Source organism: Rousettus aegyptiacus, unplaced genomic scaffold, assembly GCF_014176215.1.
Source record: "Rousettus aegyptiacus isolate mRouAeg1 unplaced genomic scaffold, mRouAeg1.p scaffold_m13_p_14, whole genome shotgun sequence".
Lineage (NCBI taxonomy): Eukaryota > Metazoa > Chordata > Mammalia > Chiroptera > Pteropodidae > Rousettus > Rousettus aegyptiacus.
In genome coordinates this window covers 49,946,898-49,967,660 of record NW_023416289.1, presented here as the reverse complement: position 1 = coordinate 49,967,660, position 20,763 = coordinate 49,946,898, and the positions used below count along the sequence as shown (strand labels likewise).

Here is a 20,763-nt window from a genome sequence, read left to right as displayed (position 1 = left end):
CATACCTCACAGGGCCCTGCAAGGTGGAGGCCCAGAGGTCAGGAAGGAGTAAAGTGAGACTCAGGGCTGCCCCTACCTAACCCCAAGCCCAGGCGCTAACCACCAGCTCTGACCCAAGAGGCAGCAGACCCGGGCCCTGCTTCCATGTGCGTCGCTAACTGGCCGGGTCATGTTGAGCAAGTCGCTGTCCATTCTTGATCCTCTGCTTCATTACGAGTCAAATGGAGGTAATTCTCGTACTCCCCTGTCAGGGTTTTCTGAAGAGATGTACCTGAAGTGATGTGTTCCCTGTTGTAAGTAATGGGAGGACCCCTGTACCGATGCCCACCCCAGGCTTATGTTCATGAGGGGAGCCTTATGTATTAATCGCAGGGACAGCTGCATTTCGTCTTCAGAGCTGTGGGGCGCAGCCACAGAGGTGGGCTTGCTGCATGTCCTGGATACTCCCGATGCCCACAGCCACATCCCCAGAGCTCACCAGAGGGAGGGCTCCATTAGCTGACCCACAAAACCCCACACTCAGTCAGTAGGACTTTGAGCTCTGCACCCTGGACACGACGTGAGGCCGGGACAGAGGTTCCTGCAAGCCCAACCGGGCTGTCCTCCCCCACTCCTGACTCCTGACACCCCGTCTCTTACCAGTGGGTGTTGATTTCATCTCTTCAGCAGCCTGCTCATTGGCCCCCTTGCCTCTGGGCCCTGACAAGTCTGAGTTCAGGCCCTCCTTCCCTGCACAGGTGACAGTGACAGCTTCCTAGCCCACTGCCTGGCTGCTGAGCGGCCCCACTCCAAAGCTGCCTGTGCCCAGCCACACAGACCTTGGCCTTACCTTACTTGAAGTCCACTGGGGCTCAAGGGCCCCCCATCCTTACAAGGGTCCCCCATGACCTCGGCCCCCACCACCTTTCCCAGCCAGTCCTGCCCAGCCTCACCTTGCACCCCTCCCCGTGGGTGGGCAGCTTCCGCCGAGCTCAGCGAGCCCCACCTCCACCTCGCTCCCATCTCCGCTTGCCTGATCCACCCTTAGAAGCTCAGAGTGGGCAACCTTTCCAGGAAGCCTCCTGTGCCCCACAGCCCGACATGGGGCTTCCGCTCGAGCTTCCACGGCGCCCTCCATGCACCTTACCACCCACTCCACTAGGGCAGGGACTAGTGTGTCTGGTGCCTCACGTAGTGCCCCGCAGAAGGCACGCTCTCAGCGAGTGGCAAATAGCCGGCAGCTTGGTTTGGACACAACTCCGCTGGTGCGTGACATTCTCAGGGTGGTTCAAGCGTCTGGGTGGACCCGGCGCATGCTCCTCCTGTCTCCCCGGCCCCACTTCTGCATACTCCTCAAGGCCGTCTGTGGTCCTCCATCCTCTCAGGGGCACCCCCATCGTGACACTTGCACCTACCACTGAGCCCGTGGGTTGCTTCTGAGCAGTCAGTGGGCAGGGGGCATAGGCGAGTGGCAGAGGTGAGGTGCGCCAGCGGTGGAGTGCTCACCCGCCCGCCTTCACCTCAGGGAGTAGTCTAAGCCGGTTTCCTCTGCTTCTGGCTTAGGGGAAGTCCCCACCCCTGGCCAAGATAGAAATGGAGGAAACCTCGGAAGCTACCCTTCTCCCTGGGGCAGAAAACCATTAGAATCTACCACATTCGCTAAGAAAATATCAGATTTGTTCAGAATGAAATAGAAGAGCACATGTCCCCTGCGTCTAGAGTTACAGTCATGTAATGCATGGTCAGAGGGTTCACGCCCCATGTAGCGGATTCCTCTCTGACGAAGATGCCACAGCCATCGAAACCACAACCTAAATAAGACTGGGATAAGCTTAGGGTGCAGGAGACAGACAGGAATACAGTGCCTTCTGGGGCCCTTATCATTTGTCTTTCATGGTAATCTGAAAAGAAATTCTGTGGACATTTGCTATTAGCAAGAAATTCTCTCATTTCCTACCATAGAGTTATAAGGAGTGTAAGTGCTGGGGAGTGGAGTGGGGGTGGGGGGGCGGGAAGCAGGGTCCAAGCAGATTCTGTAGACGGAAATATAATTCTTACAGAATTAAACTCAGCAAAAGTCTCTGCAGTCTCGAGTCTTCTGGGAAAGTGCTGCCCTAAATTATGGAGTCTCTTCATCGAGATGAAAGTTTATGTCTCAAGACATAATTATTATTTTAACCAGTTTGGAAGAAAATTATTCTTTCTGAAGCCTGCGCTCCTTGAATACAGACCTGTGTCTTAATCTCAGCATCACCTGTGGTGCTCAGCTGTGATAATTGTCTTCCCAATATTTCATTTTCTTCCTCACTAACAGAACCTCTGTATTGCTGGGAGCTATAGTGAAAACTTACGTTTTCCATTCTTCTTGCACATAGAGATGGTTGATGAGATATAAGCAAAACTGGGTGAAATTTCCATCAAAGCTACCTGAAAGAGGCCAATTCAGAAGGAAACTATGCCTTTTTCGCCATTTCCCTGTCTTCCTCCATGCCAACTGGAATTGAGTTGTGATGATAGGAATTACCGCAGCCATCTTGTGTTCATGAGGCAATTTTGAGCACGCTAAGAATGGTGAAGGAGAAAGATAGAAGGAAGGTTGCTAATGAAATCAAGAAGTCACCATAACTGTCCTGGACTCCCTACCCCTGGGTTTCCTATTTATATGTGAGAGAAAAATACCCCTATGGCTTGTTTAACTCACTCTTATTTTGGGTCTCTGAAACTAGCAGCCAAAAGCGATAGCTAACTAATATACAAAGAGCCTGGCATGGAGTAGGGACTCGGTAAAAGGCGAGATGAATGCATGGGATGGTCTCATAGCAAGCCCTCGAGACCGTGAGGTGTGCAATGCCGTTCGTCCTCCCATGTGACGGCCCAGACCTCTACAGACTTCTCGTTTACTGAGCTCTCCCCGTAGGACCTTGCAGCCTGTCGGGCATCACTTTCTATTGCTTTTGGTACGTTCTTCTATCCGTTTCCAGCTTGTTACTGCTGACCTGTTAATTTAGAAAGCATCCGAGCTTGTTAGAATGGCATGGCTGTTTGAAGCAACACGAAGACTAGACGATGTAATCAGACATGAAAAATAAGAGTACGATATTGCAAAGAGACAGCAATGTCATCGTTTTCAGAGGATATGATGTCACGCCTTGTTAGATGCCTAAAAGTATCTAAAGAAGCTTTCTCGGATACATTGCAATGAAGAACCCACAGATAACACTAAACATAAAAACACGAAGTCGGGGAAAGAATGTTTTTTTTCTCATTCCTCTTACGAATTCAGTCACACGCTTCTCCAGAACATTTGATTTCTATGTTAATATTTCACATATAGCAGAAGAAGGGGACAGGGAGACGTGCGTGTCTAACAGTAAGTGCTGGTTGTGTCCCAGGTCTGGGAGAAGAGGCGTGGACGGGGAGAGGAGGACACACTGGGCAGAGCTGTCAGGACAGGCTGTAGCTTCTTATCCACTTTTGCCACAAGGTCGACTGTGGAGCGTGGGGGACACCCAGGCCCCGTCCATGGCAGCCGTGCCTCTCTGAAGCATGTGCTGCGTCCCCCAAGAATTCTGTGTAAAACCAGTGTTTGTCAACTGCACCTGATTTCCACCGCTTTGGGGGAACCTGCACTCTCCTCTTATATACTCTTAAAATCCCTTTGTGAAGTAGAACACAACCCCTTCATTAGCATTTGTATATAATACTATGTTTACAATCAGAAAAGCAAAAAAAAAAAATGTATTTTTAAAAGACAGAGTTAACAGGACAAGTAATCTGGATGAATCAGATTTCTGCTTCATGCTGTTTTCACTAATTGTTGTCAGAGCCAATTCAAGGCCAGGTTTAGAGACCCACTTTACCTCACTTAGCAAATCTGGAAGAGAAGGAGCATGCAGTTACTTTTAGAAAACAAACTGTTTTGAAAGCTCCAGGGGACTGTGCTATTTAAAGGAACAATGGGGTGAGTGGAGCTCTAATGAAGGGACTCCAGCTTTGGGCTTTGGAGTGACTCGCTCCCTCCAGGGTCCCTCTCCACTGACTGTGAAGTGAATAAGCAGCCTCTGATGGGGAGGTTCTTAACCAGGGCTGCCCATCAGTGATCTCCTGGGGAGCTGTAGCCCACAGCACAGGCCCAGCCCCTCCCCCAGTCTTCTTGAAGCGGGTGGAAGAGGAGGGGATGGCTGTGGGAGGGAAAAGTTCCCAGGCACTCCGCTGCCAGGTTCGGGTTAAGACGCACTGGCTAATGGGTCCTATCTAAAAGCTTGGGGCTTTACGTTCAGCCAAGCCCGTTGCTTTCTCAGTGGGCCACCTTTGGGGAAACCAGCCAGTTACACACCACAATGAGACTCTACACGCTGGAAAGAAAGGAAACGGAGGTGAGAAGTGGTGCCAGGACAGTGGAGGGGGGCGGGTTTCCTCTGCACTTTCAGATGATGAGAGGGAGGGGGAGGGGGAGGCTGCAGGGGGTCCAGTGACAATACTCCAATCACCAGCCTTTTAGTTAACGTGACAGATAACAAAGCCGTTACTGCGCGTGTTTCTTAGTTGAAAGTGGGACGAGAGATGTTTAAAAACTATTTTCAAAATGACCTGTAGTGAGCATTATTAATTTTACAATCAGAAAAAGTGTCTTTCTTAAAAGCGCACCTGGATGCTGTTTGCTAGTGAGAGGGAGGGGCGGGCCGACCTGCACACACAGCTCCGGTGGTTCTGGTCTCGCCTCACCTGGCGTCCTGTGCCCGATAATGCACGAGTGACACAAGGTAGCGTGCGTGGCTCGTGGCACTAGCGTACAATTGTTCGTAGGAATTCGACCTGAAAGGTTGCTTGTGCCATGGTTGTCCCTGGTATTTTTCTAGCCTCATCACCCACCAAACCTCCCGCCCCCTGGCTCTGAGGCCAGCCACAGTGGAGTGATTGGTGGTCTCTTGGTCAACCATGCTTTACGTGTTCAAGTTCCTTTGCGTGGGAGGTGGGACACCTCCCTTCCCTTGGCAGCCTGCACACTCCCTTCCGTCAGCTTCTGTGTCACCTTTCCAGTCTCAGTTTAAGTGCCTCCTCCGAGGACATCTTAGTGGTCTAGACTGCCAGTAGGGCATTGGGTTGGTCGTGTTAAGATTGGCTGGCTGTGCCTGTCTCCCCAGCCAGGCGCACTGGCTGGCACTTAGTGAGGACTTCCATGTGCCAGGCACAGTGCCAGCACCAGACAGATGTTCCCATTGGGTCATCACGGCAACCCTCCGAGGTCGCTTTCACTGTATCCCCTGTTTGCAGGTCGAGACAGAGGCTCGGAGCTCAGTACCTGTCCCAGTCCAAGACGAGTCAGTGCAGCTGGGCTGCAGCTTTTCAGTGTGTGCTCTTGCCCGCCACACGAGCAGGTTCAGGGCTGAGACCATCTTAGTTGTGTCTGCAACGTGCGACAGGCCTGGGCAGACCCCAGTCCATGTCAGTCCTTCCCGGAGGCATCAGCTACCTGCCAGGGCTCTCTTCCCACACCACCTGTGACATGAGCCTACTGAGCAGACAGGACTCTGAAGCAGATTTTCACAACAATCACAGAAGCGCAGAAGGGTCTCAGGCAAACCTAGGTGGGCTACTTCAAGCGCTGTCAGTTGTGTGTGTTTTAAATTTTACTTCAAAAGCTAAGGGTTTTGAATTAAATATGACCCTGAGACTTTCATCTTTTTTATTCTGAAGAGAATTTTAACAGGACTGACCCTATTGACAACATTGAAACAGGACAGTAGATTTGATAAAGTATTATATCAATATCGAATGGACTGACGTTGTCAACTGGAGTATGGGTTTGGTTTGTAAGAGAATATCCCTATTCTTAGGTAATGCACGATGAAGTATTTAGGGGTGAAGGAACAGGATGTACCAAACATCAAAAAAAAAAAAAAGTGTGTGTCTACCTATATATCTAGAGAGAGAATAATAGGTCAAATAGGATAAATGGTAATAATAGGTAAAGAATAAATAAGTGTTCTTTGTACTATTCTTGTTTTTACAACTTTTCTGTAAGTTTAAAATTGTCCAAACAAAAAGATTAAAAAAAAAAAAAAAAAGCCGACCTTGGAAAAACGAGCACGTCAGAGGTGGGGTGCTGAATGTGTTTCTCTGAACTGCAGTGAGCGGGGCCTGGGGAGGCCGAGGCTTCCTTTACACGCGCCGGAATGGCTGGTTTTCCGTCCCCACGTGCGTGCCCCGGACCTGCTTAGAGCTCAGTTGGCCTCGGTCTCTCAGAGGCAGTCGGGTTTCCTTGCTGATGCGATGCCGGGAAAACAACAGTGACGCCTGTGCCTCCGAGCAGCCAGCAGTGTGTGCTGGGCAGGGGCACACGCGGCATCAGGGCCAGGCGCAGAGGCGGCTCTCCCGGAGAACAGCGGGCCCTGCAGGGAGCCAGCGCCCCGCTCCGGGCCGCAGGCCGGGGGGCACAGTAGCATCTGTGTGGCTGCAGACTCACCCACTGGAAGTGGGGACAGTCACAGCTCTCTGCGGCCCTCACATCTGCTGACCACATTCACCACGGCCACGCTGAGACCTCTCACCCCCACGCCTGCTCCCCAGCACGAAGCCCCATCCGCGGCCATGACAATCACCCACAAACGTTTCTCTGGGCATGTGCCGTGCGAGATTGCTTCTTCCATGCTGGAGACTGTTATGTGTCGACAGGTAGCATTTTATTTAATTCTTATGCCAACTCCATGAGTGTAGTACAGTTGCTATCCCCCATTTTCAAAGACGGGACTGAAGCACAGGGAGCAAGCACAGAGCAGGATCGCCCAAACACACCTGCGCCTCGCGGGGGAGGCGAGCGGGTCTACAGAGAGCATCAGCATCAGGCTGAAGGAAAGGGGCACCCACAGGACAGACTACCTCTAGCCTGGGGAGTAAAAAAGGAGAGTGACCACTTTTGACTTGAGGGTCAGTCTGCGTCGCTGCAGCAGAGAGGAGGCATTTGCGTGGAGCCCAAGAGGATGATAAAAACTACGTAAGGGAAAAAGTGTTAACGAGGAGTTGGGGAGAGCAGTATTTTTTGTGCCCCGTCTTTGTGCTTAGCCCTGGGGGGAGCACCGCAGATGCGCCATCTCTCTCAGGAGGCCACGCTACCACCCCCGTTGATAAGAGTGTGAAGGTGGCAGGTGGCAGCAGAGCCACAAGCTTAAAAAGCACTTCATGACGACAGGCACGTGATAATGATGACAACGAGATGGGGTGGGGGGAGACTTGGTGGTACTAGTAGTGCTGGGCGTAGCAGTCACCGGGCAGCACGAGCAGTAGTGGTGGTGGCGGGCTGAGGGTGAAGTCCCTGAGCATCAGCAGCCTCATTGGGAGCCCAGTTTCTCCCCGATTCTGCCTGGGCCTTGACCAGGTTGGTCACCTGCTTAGTATTCACTCCCCGCTTAGGAGCATTTAAAAGGTTTGTAAAAAGTGACAGGCTCATAGGACAAAAGATGCTCTGGAGACAAGCGAGTCTCCCTTAGACATTCTTTTCTGGTGTTTGACGTTTTCCCAAATCCTGCAAAAAAACAAAGCAACCCACCCATACTTGGCAGTTTGTAGGTGACTGAGAGGAAGCGCATCACAGGTGGCCACACGGCGCAGGGTGGCGAGGAAGGAGCAGATGGGGCACAGCAGTGTGGCCAGGGAAGTGGCAGCTCATTCACAGTGGCCAGGCCAGGCCAGGCTGGGCCTGAGTGTGGCCTCAGGACACCAAGGGTCTGGAAACCAGTTCCAGGGCAGGTCGCCTCCCATTGCTCTCGCCAACCTGGGACGCCTGCCCCAAACCTGAAAAGAGTGTGCTGGGAAATGCATGTGTGCTGAAACACAGCTTCCAAAATAAGGTTTTCCCCTGCGGGAAGTAAAAATTCATAAGAGCTACGATGTTCAGGCCCCGGGCAGGAGAGGGGCAGAGGGGAAGGAAGACGAGCTGCTTGGGCCTCGTAGGGAGTGTCTGCCTAACCGACCCTTAGGTATGCAGAGAGACCGCTGTCCATGTCCCAAGGTGAATTTCATGGGGGGCTTATTTACTCCTTACACGAAACCACGAAAACCACTGGTAAAAAGATGGAAGATCAGTAGGCAATCGGAAACCCAGATTGCCAATACTAATGGCACAGGCATATTTTCCTTCTAGGATTCTCTCCCTCAGTACAAAGCTACTTAAAAATAACATGCTTCTAGGTTTTCTCTGCCAAAATGCATGTGAAGAATATTAACAGTCGCATAAAAGTTTCCTGACACTATGGTTGTACGGAGCTAGTGCCAACGCCCTGCTTCCTGCCGACCTAGTTTTTGTCTGGTTATGAAGCGACCACTGCCTGTCTCCAACATCTTGAGCTTTCATTTAGTAGGAATTGTCTAGAATAGGGTAATTGGAAGAAAAGTAAGGCGATACCAGGCATTATTCATTACTTCTTGCCTCTTCCATTTTGGAATGGAGGGACATTGAGAGGGACAGTGGGTCTGTAGGAGCACCTGGAGAACCTGTCCCACCCTGCCTTCTGCATTTCCATAGGAATTTGACACCAGGGGCTCTAGTAAAACACCCCACCTTCTATAATTGGACTTTGCAACACTTCAGGAACTTGTGCCTCTGAAATTTTTGGTAAAGTTTTATTATAGCAATCAACTCGTGGAGTTGTTTTAATGCAGTTAGCCTGTATGGTTGCAGGAAGCTTACCCATTTCTGGTTAGCTGTGTAATATGCATCCATTTTGGAGGTTTGTGAAAATATGGATGGCCCCTGGCTTTAAGTAAGAAAAAGCAAGTTTGCGTTCTTCCCTCTCTCAGCAGGAAGCCTTAAATCAAAGGCAACCAACAGATCAACACATACTTATCTGCTGGTGCACTTGGCCCAGTTTGTAATCATAAGGTTACTTGTGTGTGATTGATGCTGGTCTCCTTAATAGACTGCAAACTCCCAACAGCGTTTGTCTTGATTGCCTTGAACACCAGGGCCCAGGCAATGCCTGGTGCACTGGGCACTCTCTCAATATTTGTGTAAGGAAGGAAGTGAAGGAGGGGAGGGAGGGAGGTAGAGAGAGAGGGAGCAGGAGAAAGAAAAAAGGAAGCAGGAAAGAGGTTGTCAGTGAGAAATGTTACAAGGGCTTTTTATAACCATCCTGTTGGATAGTGCATAGGCTTACTTGTAATCTTTCCCATTTATAAAATGAAGCTAATAATAGTACTTAATTTCTATTTTATAACTCAAATAGTTATTTTACATTTTAAAAATTATTTTATGTATCAGACAACAGAGGCCCTGCCCCGGGCCTCATGCTTCAGAGGGTCCCGCTCTTGCTGTCCTCTGGCTGTACCCCTCCTCAGAGTATGAAGTCACAATGGGACTTCCCTACCCAGAAGGCTCCAGTCTACTCTCAGTGTCTGTGTGGACTTCTCTAGTAATCCATCCAGGTCTTCCACCGAAAGCGTGTGCACCTCTAGGTTCAAGGTGTGCCTAAGGCAGTGACTGTTTGCCTGTGACAAAGTATGAATGGAGCTAGGGTATCTACAGACATGTGCTTGAGAACCCCTTGAGGTGTGGGATGGAGCCTGGAGGTGAGGGGAAGGAAAGGGGTGGGAGTTATTGGTCCTGTTGAAGGCAGCCTTTCCGTGTGTGACCAAGGGTCCAGGACAGAATCCCAAGGAGGCTGAGAGTTCTAAATTCTAACCTTGGCCTTCCAAGTTATTATGAAGGTCAACTTGTCTAGGTCCAAGGTTAGAACATTTTATTCAACATTGGTCACTTGATTTATAACCTAAATATTTAGATATGTGGTATATGTTAGAGACACAGGTGTGTGTATGTGTAATTCTAAAATTCAGCTAGTATCATTAAGATGGAGAAATGTTTATTCAAGTCCTTTGTGCATTATTCAATCAGGTAGGTAGGTCACTGTTTTTACTTTTGCCATTGAGTTGCAGGATTTCCTTATTTATTTATTTATTTGGATATGAATCTCCTATCAGATATGTGGTTTTCAAATATTTTCTCCCATCCTGAATGATAAGGTTGCCTTATTCTGCTGTTTCCCTCGCTGTGCAGAAGCCTTGATTTGTGTAGTCCCACATGTCTGTTTATGCTTTCGTTGACTGGGCTCTTGCTGTCACATTCATGACTTCATTGCCAAGACCAGAACAAAAAAATGGGCAAATGACTTGAAAAGACATTTCACCGAAGAAGACATATAAGTGGGCAACAGGTATATGAAAAGATGTTCGGTGTCACTAATTAGGGAAATGCAGAACAATGAGAGATCGCTGCATACCCATTAGGATGGCTATTATAAAACAACAAACAAAACAGAACAAAACAAAAGTGTTGGCAAGTATGTGGAGAAATTGGAACCCTTATACACCGTTGGTGGAAATGTTCAAAGGTGCAGCCGCTACAGAAAACAGTGTGGAGTTTCCTCAAAAAAATTGGAACTATATAATATAGCAATCCCAGTCTGGGTATAGACCCAAAAGAATTGAAATCACATTCTCGAAGAGATATCTGCACTCCATGTTCATTGCAGCATTATTCACAATAGCCAAGATATGGAAACAATCCCAAATGTTCACAAATAGATGAATAGATCGAGAAAAATGTGTATGTATACGAAATGGAATATTACTCAGCCTTAAAAAGGAAATCCTACCATTTGTGACAACGTAGATGAACCTGGAAGGCATTATGCTAAGTGAAAGAAGTCACAGAAGAACACATATTTCACGATTCTACTTCTATGAGGGATCTAAAACACTCAAGCTCACAGAAGCAGAGAACAGAATGGTAGTTACCCGGGACTGGGAGCGGAGAAAATGGGGAGTCGTTCAATCGGTATAGTGTCATTTGTGCAAAATGAAACATTCTAGAATTCTGCTGTACGACATAGTTAACGCTGCTGTATTCTGCACTTAAAAGTTTCAGTAAACGTCGAATCCCTGCCAGTCACCATGCACTATGCTGGGCACTGGTCTCGGTAGATTCTCACACCTCATTCTTTGGAAGCACAACTCAAATGCCCTGCCTCTGGGAACTCTCCCCAGGACCCTACTACCCAGGCCCCTCCCCATGCTGTGTAACTGGGCTGAGCATGGCCTGGGATCAGGGAAAGGGCCCCGCCTCGTTTATTTCTGTCATTAGCACTTCCTTCTATGCCTGGGCGAAGTATGTCCGTCTTCTATACTGTGAAAGCAGTTGACTGAACCTGTACCAACTTGTTTTCCATGAGAACTTTTCTTTTCTCAGCTACTTAATTTGCAAAAATGAGCAAGATGTGTGCAAAATAGCTCGAGGCCCCTGGAAACAAGTGTGTGTGGGGTGTCTCCATGTTCATCTTGCTGGTTTTGCGTAGCTCTCTTTACCTTTTCTTATTTTGTGACAGCTGAACTTCTCTATTACCAGCTGTTCTCTTGTGCTAATAAGAAAATATGGCCACATTGGGGATGTCCTTGGGGAACATGGCCTGTATCAGGAAAAGTAGTTAAGCTCTGGGGTCTTAAAAGAGCCTGGGAAAGCCTAACCAAAAACTACAGAGTTGGGTGTATTATCTATTTAAAAACAGCAGGGCTTTGCAAGTTTGATGATGCCTTCCTTGGCTTATTAAAGCCATGAATCGAGAATTAAAATTTCTAGATGGTTTTATAATAGCGTTCACACGTGAGAAACCACCGAGTGGTCAGTGCTGGACACAAGTAGAGGAGAGAAGCAGCTGTGGGCAGAGCACCAGTTTCCCGTTTGCTGGGATAAGGACCAGGTCCAGCAGTCAGGGCTCCTTGCACCACGGTCCTCATCCTCCTAGACTCGCAGGAGGGCATTTGATTTTTTTGTAGGTGTCTTCAGAAAACCCTGCTGGCCTTTGGGGAGCTGTTACTGGAGTGTCCCGGGCCATGGAGTGTGTCCTGGGCTGCAGGACCGTCACGGGCACCTCAGGGTTGGCAGGTTCCCATGAATTCCTGGGGTCAGACCTTCAGCTCCTGCTCCCATGATTCATTTAAGTCCCAGTCCCCTGAACGAATTAGCCCATCTCAGTGGTATCACTGCAGGTAGGGGGAGCCTGTTACACAGGCCCCTTTACTAAGGAACAACTTGACTTTTCACGTTATTTGAAAAAATAAACCCCAGTTGGCCCAATTTGGAGGCTATTAAATTGCTAGAAGCAGAGCTGAGAGGCAAGATGCAAATGCTCAAGCCTTTGGGGAGCTTTTCCCCATGCCTTGGTGCTTCCAGGCCCTGAGCGGAGTGGAATGAGGGGCTGAGCCCCTTGTGGCTGCCCTGCGGCCCTCCCCAGCGGGGAAGCCTTGCTGGGAATCCTCAAGGGCACTCCCTCTGCATTCCCAAATTAGAATTGAGTCCATAAACCGAGTCAAAAAAATACAAAGATTCTCTACTGAAGCTGTAGGTGGCTCTCCGGGAGGAGTCAGCACCCTAAGTCCCTCCATCATGCATTCCCTCTGAAGCGAAACACATACCAGCCCCCTGGAAGCTGACATAAACATCCTGAGGAAATAGCCACTGTGAGTGGCTTCTCAGCTGCATTTCCCTAAGGAAATCATCAGCACCTCTTCCCCAAGACAGTTTCAGGTGAGCGAGTGAGGACGGGGACACCCTGTTCTCAAACGCGAGGGCCCTGGCCAAACTGTCCGCTGATGACAAAGCGCGCTATTCTCAGACCCCACGAGGTCACCGGGGCAGGTGTGATTTCCCCAGGGGAGCACTCGCTCAATCTTCGCGGGATCGTGCAGGGCAAACTTGGGGAGCCTCTGCTCCGAACCCCGAGATCGCCCCGCGGCACCACGCGGTCTCGCGAGTAACCCCGTCCGCAGTAGCGGTCACATGGCCTCATTGTCCTCGGTAGGCGTCCAGCTGCACTGCCGTTGGCCATCTCGGCGAGCCGCGCCCGGGCCGCGCTGCGGAACAGCCTCAGGCCGGGCGCAGGGGGCGCGGCGCGCCCAGCGGCGCCAGAACAAAGGAGCTGAGAGCGCGCGGGGCCCAAGGGGGCATCGCGGGGCTGGCGCGAAGGGGCTCGGATCAGAGAGGGACCGAGCGGCGCGCGGGCGGGCAGCGTCACCACCCCGGCCCGCCCCTCAAAGCCCCCTTTCTTCCCGCTCGCGCTCGGGCGGCCCCCGGGACACCCGGGAGGGGCCGCAGCTCGCCGTCCCCGCCCGGCCGTCCCGTCGCACCCTTTCTCCGCCGCTGCCGCCCCAACCCGAGGTGCACACAAAGCGCGGCGCGCGGCAAGCGCACACCTCCCACCGGGCGGGGCCGCGGGCGGGGCCGGCGCACTCCGCCGCGCCCGCCTTAAAGCACCCGCCGTTCCTCGCGAGCACTGCGCATGCTCGACCGTGGGGCGGGGTGGGACCGAAGACAGCGGGCGCGCACCCCACGCCGCTGGCTGGCGCTATGGCGGGCGTCCCCGCGGTGGCGGCGCGGGCCTCGTGCTCGTGTCAGGGTCCGCGGTGTTCCGGCCGGCGCCCAGGGTGTGTGCAGGACCCTAGCGCGGTGCATTCCAGAGGTCGCTAGCGGCTGGGCGGTCCAGGTCCGCGCTGCAGCCGGATTCTGGCTTTCTGATCCAGTTTCAGGGCCAGTTAGGCGAAGTGCTGCCCAAGGGGACGGAATTGCGGGCGCGTGCGCGCGGGCGGTGATGCGGACGAACGGGCGGATGCCTTTGTGTGTCTTGCGCTCCCGTGCAGGTGGGCAGTCCGCGCCGGGAGCCACTTTGCCCGCGCGCACCAGGACTTAAAGTACTGCTTTCTTGTGTTAAGAGCGCGTACCACCCTTTCGAGCAGACAATAGACCCTTCTCGCAGTTGCACCTTTGGTTCCAGGGACAGTTTTTGGAGGGACCTTATCGGGACTTTCTAAGGACCACTGTCATAGCCAGGCCCATGGCATCAGAGTTGGATGTGTTTCTTGGTCAGGCGAGAGATGAGACCTGGGGACAGTGCCTGCCCTCGGTCGATCGGTACAAGCAAGTGTCCCGAGCCTGCGGGTCCCGCATTAGACAACAAAGAGAGGCGTTAGCGGCGGCGGGGGCGGGGCGCGGCCGGGAGGCGGACGCGCGGGCTGCGGCGCGCTAGGGTTGGGGGCGCTCGCGCTCGGTTCGCTCAGTCCCCGGGCTCCGCCCGCCCCCGGCCCAGCGCGCGCCAATCGCCTCCCCCAGCGATAGTGTCAGTAGCATTGTAGTGTCAGCTCCCGCCGGTGACGTTGCGCCTCCCTCGTCCCCCTCCGGAGCCGTCTGGCTGCAGAGGCTCAGTCTTGAGGCGGGGAGCAGAGGAGGAAAAAGCGCTGAGTGAGGGCGGGCGGGCGGGCGGGCGGGAGGGAGTGGAGGAGCTGGGGAGGGGCTCCTTAAAGAAACGCTGCTGTCGCTCGCCTGCTCGCTTCTTGCTCGGCATTGTGGCCAGCCAGCCGGGCACTCGGGGGGCACGCGCGGCTGCCGCTCGAGCTCTGCCCCCACCCCACCCGCCAGCAGACCTGGGGTGGGGATCCAAGCGGGGCCTCCCGCAGCCACTGCCCGGCGCGGACCGCACGGAGCGACCCGCTCCTCCCGGCACCGAGAAAGGAGCCACGGAGCCCTCTGTAGCCGGCCGGCCTCCCCGCCCCTGACCGCTCGCTTCCCGGCTGCCTTTGTGGCCGCAGCTTCTCGCCGCCGAGCCGAGGGCCGGCGGGGGCGCGGTGCGCACGGCCGAGTGATGCCCAGCTCGCTGTTTGCAGACCTGGAGCGCAACGGCAGCGGAGGGGGAGGCGGCGGTGGGGGTGGCGGCGGGGGCGAGACTCTGGATGACCAAAGAGCCCTGCAGCTCGCGCTGGACCAGCTCTCCCTCCTGGGGCTGGACAGTGACGAGGGCGCCTCTCTGTACGACAGCGAGCCGCGCAAGAAGAGCGTGAACATGACCGAGTGCGTGCCGGTGCCCAGTTCCGAGCATGTCGCCGAGATCGTGGGGCGACAAGGTGGGTCCCGCAGGGATGGGGAGCTGGAGCGGAGAGGGTCTTCGGCCACCGCCCCGCGGGGAGGGCGCTCGAAGGATCGCCATCTGCGGCGCCGGGGAGCCTTGGGGAGGGAGGGAGAGCCGCGCGCTGAGCCGGCGCCCCAGACAAAGAAAGTGAGGGCAGGCTGTCTCCCAGCCCCGCGGCCGCGGCGGGATGCACTTCTCCTGCCGAAACCTCGGCCTTCTCCCCGGGTGCCCCCCACCCAGCCCACCCCGGGAAATGTAATTTACATTGAAGATGCTTGGGGGAGGGGGGCTTTGATCGGTCCTTTGGGAGGGCGGAGGAGGAGGAGTGAGCATCGGATGGGGAGGAGGGTTCTGGATTTCTGCAGAGCGTAATGGAGCCCAGAGTAGGAACAATGGGTCCCGGGACTGCCTCCCTTCCTGGCGGTCCCCTCGCGTTGGGGGAACCCGGCTCCGGCTGCTCTCCGCGAACCCCTGCGCCCCGTCTTCAGGGCGTACGGCGCGCCCTGCTGGATCCCAGCAGCGTCTCCCCAGCTGACTTTTTCTGGGATTCTGGGGTTTGGCTCCGGACGACTGCAGTCACTGGGGGAGGACTACGCAGCCAATGGGTGTTCCTCGAGCTCCTCGCGGGTGGAACCCGCTGTTCGCCCGTGGCTCCGCCGGGTCAGGGCGGGATCCGCCCCCCTTCCTCCCCTCGCGTGTCCTGGCGTTCCGCAGCCGCGTAGCGGGCCGTCCCAGGTCTCCGCGGTTTTCCCGGGGTAATGGGCGTGTCTGTGTCTCTCTCTCTCCCACTCCCTCCCCTGCACCCCGGCTCCCAGGTTGTAAAATCAAAGCGCTGCGGGCGAAGACCAATACTTACATCAAGACCCCGGTTCGCGGGGAGGAGCCTGTCTTTGTTGTGACGGGCAGGAAGGAGGATGTGGCCATGGCTCGGAGGGAGATCATCTCTGCCGCGGAGCACTTCTCCATGATCCGCGCCTCGCGGAATAAGAACACGGCGCTCAACGGCGCGGTGCCAGGGCCGCCCAACCTCCCCGGGCAGACCACCATCCAGGTGCGTGTGCCCTACCGAGTGGTGGGACTCGTGGTGGGGCCCAAGGGCGCCACGATCAAGCGCATCCAGCAGCAGACGCACACGTACATCGTGACGCCCAGCCGCGACAAGGAGCCCGTGTTCGAGGTGACCGGCATGCCTGAGAACGTGGACCGCGCTCGCGAGGAGATCGAGGCGCACATCGCCCTGCGCACCGGCGGCATCATCGAGCTTACCGACGAGAACGACTTCCACGCCAACGGCACGGACGTGGGCTTCGACCTGCACCACGGGTCCGGCGGGTCCGGCCCGGGCAGCCTCTGGAGCAAGCCCACCCCCAGCATCACGCCCACCCCCGGCCGCAAGCCCTTCTCCAGCTACCGCAACGACAGCTCCAGCTCGCTCGGCAGCGCCTCCACAGACTCTTACTTCGGCGGGGGGACTGGCGGCAGCGCGGCCGCCACCCCCCGCCTAGCGGACTACAGCCCCCCCAGCCCCGCTCTCAGCTTCGCTCACAACGGAAACAATAACAACAACGGCAATGGGTACACCTACTCGGCGGGGGAGGCTTCTGTGCCTTCCCCCGACGTCTGTCCGGAGCTCCCGCCCACCTTCGACCCGGCGCCCGCACCACCGCCCGGGGCGCCCCTTCTCTGGGCGCAGTTCGAGCGGTCCCCGGGAGGCGGACCTGCAGCCCCCGCGTCGTCTTCCTGCTCTTCCTCTGCGTCTTCGTCCGCTTCGTCGTCCTCCGTGGTCTTTCCCGGAGGCGGCGCCAGCGCGCCCTCCAACGCCAACCTGGGGCTGCTGGTGCACCGCCGGCTGCACCCGGGCGCCAGCTGCCCGCGCCTATCCCCGCCCTTGCACATGGCCCCGGGGGCGGGTGAGCACCACCTGGCCCGGCGGGTGCGCAGCGACCCCGGCGGAGGGGGCCTGGCCTACGCGGCCTATGCCAACGGGCTAGGGGCACAGCTGCCGGGCCTGCAGCCCTCCGACACGTCCGGCTCCTCGTCGTCGTCCAGCTCCTCCTCCAGCTCCTCTTCGTCGTCCTCCGGCTTGCGCCGGAAGGGCAGCCGCGACTGCTCCGTGTGCTTCGAGAGCGAAGTGATCGCCGCGCTGGTGCCCTGCGGTCACAACCTGTTCTGCATGGAGTGCGCCAACCGCATCTGCGAGAAGAGTGATCCCGAGTGCCCCGTCTGCCACACGGCGGTCACTCAGGCCATCCGCATCTTTTCCTGAGGGCAGCGCGCCTGCGCGGGGAAGGGGAAGGGAGACCCTCCCCTCCATCCTCAGGCCCCAGCTCCCGCGGCCGCCTCCTCTCCGCCCTGCTCATGCTCCGAGATCCAAGAGGGGCTTGGAAAGCTGTAGTATCCGCTCGTTTTTAAAATTTGATTTTTAAACAAGGGAACTTGCCAGGATATCTGCATCAAGAGTACTGTAGCCTGGGAAACCACCTGAAATGCATGCTCTATAAATAATAGGAACGGCGACCTTCTAGTAATGATAGTTTTTACACTGTACTTAATAGGAAGCTTCCAAAAGAAGAAAACCCCACGAGTTTTCCATTTTCGTAAAGTAGGAAAAAAATGAACAGTAATTATTATTATGAAGACGACAATAATAGTGCTATGGGATGTGTGGCCTGTTTTAGTGTGTCCCCCTTTGTGGCTGGATTCCTACGATGCTTGTTCTAGAACACAGTGGATCCTTTCGGAATGCTCACGGAAGGGCCCGGAGTTCCTGTAAAACCAGGATACTGCAGCTTTATTAAAGTTAAAGAAACTGTAACATATCTCTTATATATTAAAAAACGTTTAAAAGTTTTAAAAGAGAAATTGCATTAATACAGATTGAAGTATTTTATTCTTTTTTGACTTGAAAAATTATATTTCATATTGCAAAGATGTTTACAAGTATTTTAATTTAAGTTCAGTGAACTTTTTTGTAGCTGGGTTAAATCTTTTTATTTTAGTATGGCCTTATGGCAAAGAACACTGTATTATTTTAATAATCACAATTGTGACGGAATTACAAACCATAAAATGTGTAATGTTTTGAACAGTATTCTGTTGGGATGGAGATTTTTATAGGTTCAGACAAATCTTCTAGGTCTGCTTCACCCAGCATATTTTCTATTCAGTGATATAAAGCATATTTTATTCTATATTATTACAAAAAAAAACTGAAATGTATAAACATGTCAAAAAGAACTGTCGATGCTTTCTAACATTTGTATAAATAGAATTCAGTGCAAGTTACAAAAATTCTGTTGCACCACTATAGTTTTAGTATTTCTATTTTAATACATTTGTTTACCACTTGTTTATGTATATGTAGGTGACGTTACTTGAGCTTAAATGTACTTTACTGAGCAAAGTTTAAGAAAATATATTTTATTTTATGATAAAGGGCCTTTAACCTCATGGTCAAATACTAATATTATATTTGCTGAGACAAGATTTGAAATTGTATCAAGAGTTTTATTTTTCTGACATTTAAAGTTCTACATAATAAAGGTAAAACTTAAGTAATGGTGCTACTTCATTTTTTAAGTATTTCTATATAAATAAAATATTGGAGAAAAATCTATCTTGTGTGGTGCTTGATTTTTTTTTTTTTTTTTAAGCCTTTCGGTGTGCTTGAGTAAGATCATGCTTAAGTTACGAGTTGAAATATTTAACTTCCAGGCATGTTTTGTTGGCAATTTCATCAACAGAATGGACTTTAAAAAGGCCAGAGTTGTGTTTGGTTGGACGTATGGGCCATGGATGACAGTATATATTTATTTTTTATTTTATTTATGAGGTTTTTTTGTTTGTTTGTTTCTTAAATGTAACTTTCTACCGAATTCAGGCTTACTTCTCCATGAGACATACTGGGCACAGTGCCTAGGGGCCCGGAAAAATGTTTTAAAATTAAAAAACCCCAAAGGAAATTAAAACGTTCAACAAGGAAATGTTTTAGTTTTCAGGCCCACACAAACCTATTCAAATGTGCCTAAGACACAAAGAAAAAACATTAAAACTATTTAAAGTTATATATCAAAAATAAACTTTGATGTTAATATTATTACGGAGGAAGCAGCCCAGGAAATCAAAAGGGCCTAGGGCCTGGGAGAGTCATCATTCTACCCAGCTGGGCCTCTAAGTATAGCGGGCCTGAGGGCCGTGTCTTGGGAGGAAGGCAGTTTCTACTTCCCGAGGATGGAGCTGGATTTGAGCACTGATTCTAACAGGCTTCTGCTGCAGGGCTTGCTAATTGGTGTTGACAGGCTGCTGGTGTTAACTTTGTTGTTGTTTGAGAGAAGTTTTTGTTTGCTTTTGGCAGGCTACACCTGCTCCTTGGCTGTGGGGCTTTGTCAAGGGGTGGAGCCACAAGCTTTCACTCGACCTGAACTCTGCCCTCTGGAGAGTACTTAGGAATGACCAGACCATGAATTTCCAGCAAACTTCCTGGCTGAGCTGCCTCTGGAGAACAGTGTCTGCCAAAATATGGCAGGCTTTCATTTTAATCTGTGCTGATGGGTGACATTTAGCAGGTGAGTCCAAAGGGTAGACTGTGATATATATATATTGGTGGTTCCTCTTTCCCTATTTATATTTTTGTCTAGAGATTTAGTCTTTGCCTATATCGCAGCTCCTGATTTGTTTGGTTTACATGATGCTGTGGAAAGGGGAGACAGGCGTGGGGGGTGGGAGGAGGAGAAAGAACGGCCCTGCTTGGAAAAGTCCTGGCATCATCTTCAACTCTGGAAAGTTCCCAGACAGTGTTTTCCCCCTTTTCTCCTCCCTCAAGGACTGGAGGTTAGCTAAGGCCTGGCAAGGAGCAATATCCCAGTCCATTTCCCCCCTTTCCCTTTAGACGTTCAGAAATGCCTAGAACAGAACCAAGATTGTTTTTACACTTCCTTGGTAACGTAACTTCGCTTTTCTGCGTTAGTAGAATGATTGCAGAGAAGGCAAGGAAACTTCAAAAGCCCTTGATTGCTTGTGTTTCTCGTGGGCTCTTACGTGTGAAGATTTTTCGTGGGCTGTATGCTACTTTGGGGGACCCTCTGAAGTCTTTCCGCAGCTGCAAACTAGCAGCTAACAGACGTCTGTCCCTCTACCTGCCACTTTCACGCACACTAGTGGCTCTCAGATGGGGGTGACTTTGGAAAGTCCCTCCTCCTCGCTCGGCAATCTCTGGAGACAGTTTGGGGTGTGACAGCTTTGCGGTCCTGCTACTGGCACCTAGTGGGTGGTGGCCAGGGGCGCTGCTCAACCTCCTCCAAGGTACCAGAAGGAATTACCCAGGCCAGGGGTGGAGACCCGGATGGAGAGCAAACAGAGTGACTTTCCCTGCGGCTTACTTGCAGCTGGGGGGTGGTGACGTTGTGCTGGCACGCGAAAGGCTGACTCTGGTCTGGGGTTGCCTGCCACCCAGAGGCATTCCGGTGATATCGGGAGTGTCGTGGGCGAGGCCAGGGCTGGGGTCTGAGCACAGGAGGTCAAACTGAAGGAACCCTTCATTGGCCGAAGAATGGCAGGTCGTTTGGGCCGCTCCGCGCCCTCACTGTTCCACCCCCCTCCTGTGCTCCGCCGCCACCAGGGCGCGGCAGGAGGTTTCCGTGCACAGGGAATCATGCAGGCGCGGAGCGAGTGCTCCCCAGACGCAGCCCGGGGTTCTGACTCCGGCGGGTGCTCCTCCTACCCGGTCAGGCCGCCTGCAGCTCCGAGACGAATCGTGCAGACACTTTGGATCTGTGCCAGCAGGTCGCCCGCCCCCTGTCCCTTTCACGGGTCCCCTTTATCCTACGCAAGTTGGGCC

The 20,763-nt window shown here is 52.9% G+C and overlaps 1 protein-coding gene across 5 annotated transcripts in view; it reads left to right on the top strand.

Moving 5' to 3' along the window:
- MEX3B (mex-3 RNA binding family member B) overlaps positions 1-18,543 on the top strand; it is a 32,167-nt gene extending 13,624 nt beyond the window's left edge. The window contains exons 1-3 of one of the 5 annotated variants that reach the window (XM_036231869.1): positions 13,341-13,452; positions 14,837-14,922; positions 15,743-18,543. In XM_036231869.1, coding sequence (XP_036087762.1) covers positions 13,376-13,452; positions 14,837-14,922; positions 15,743-17,193 — 1,614 coding nt within the window. In that variant the 5' untranslated portion in view covers positions 13,341-13,375 and the 3' untranslated portion in view covers positions 17,194-18,543. The other 4 variants (XM_016135343.2, XM_016135344.2, XM_016135342.2 and 1 more) reach the window with 4 other exon arrangements.
- Positions 18,544-20,763: the final 2,220 nt, after the last annotated feature.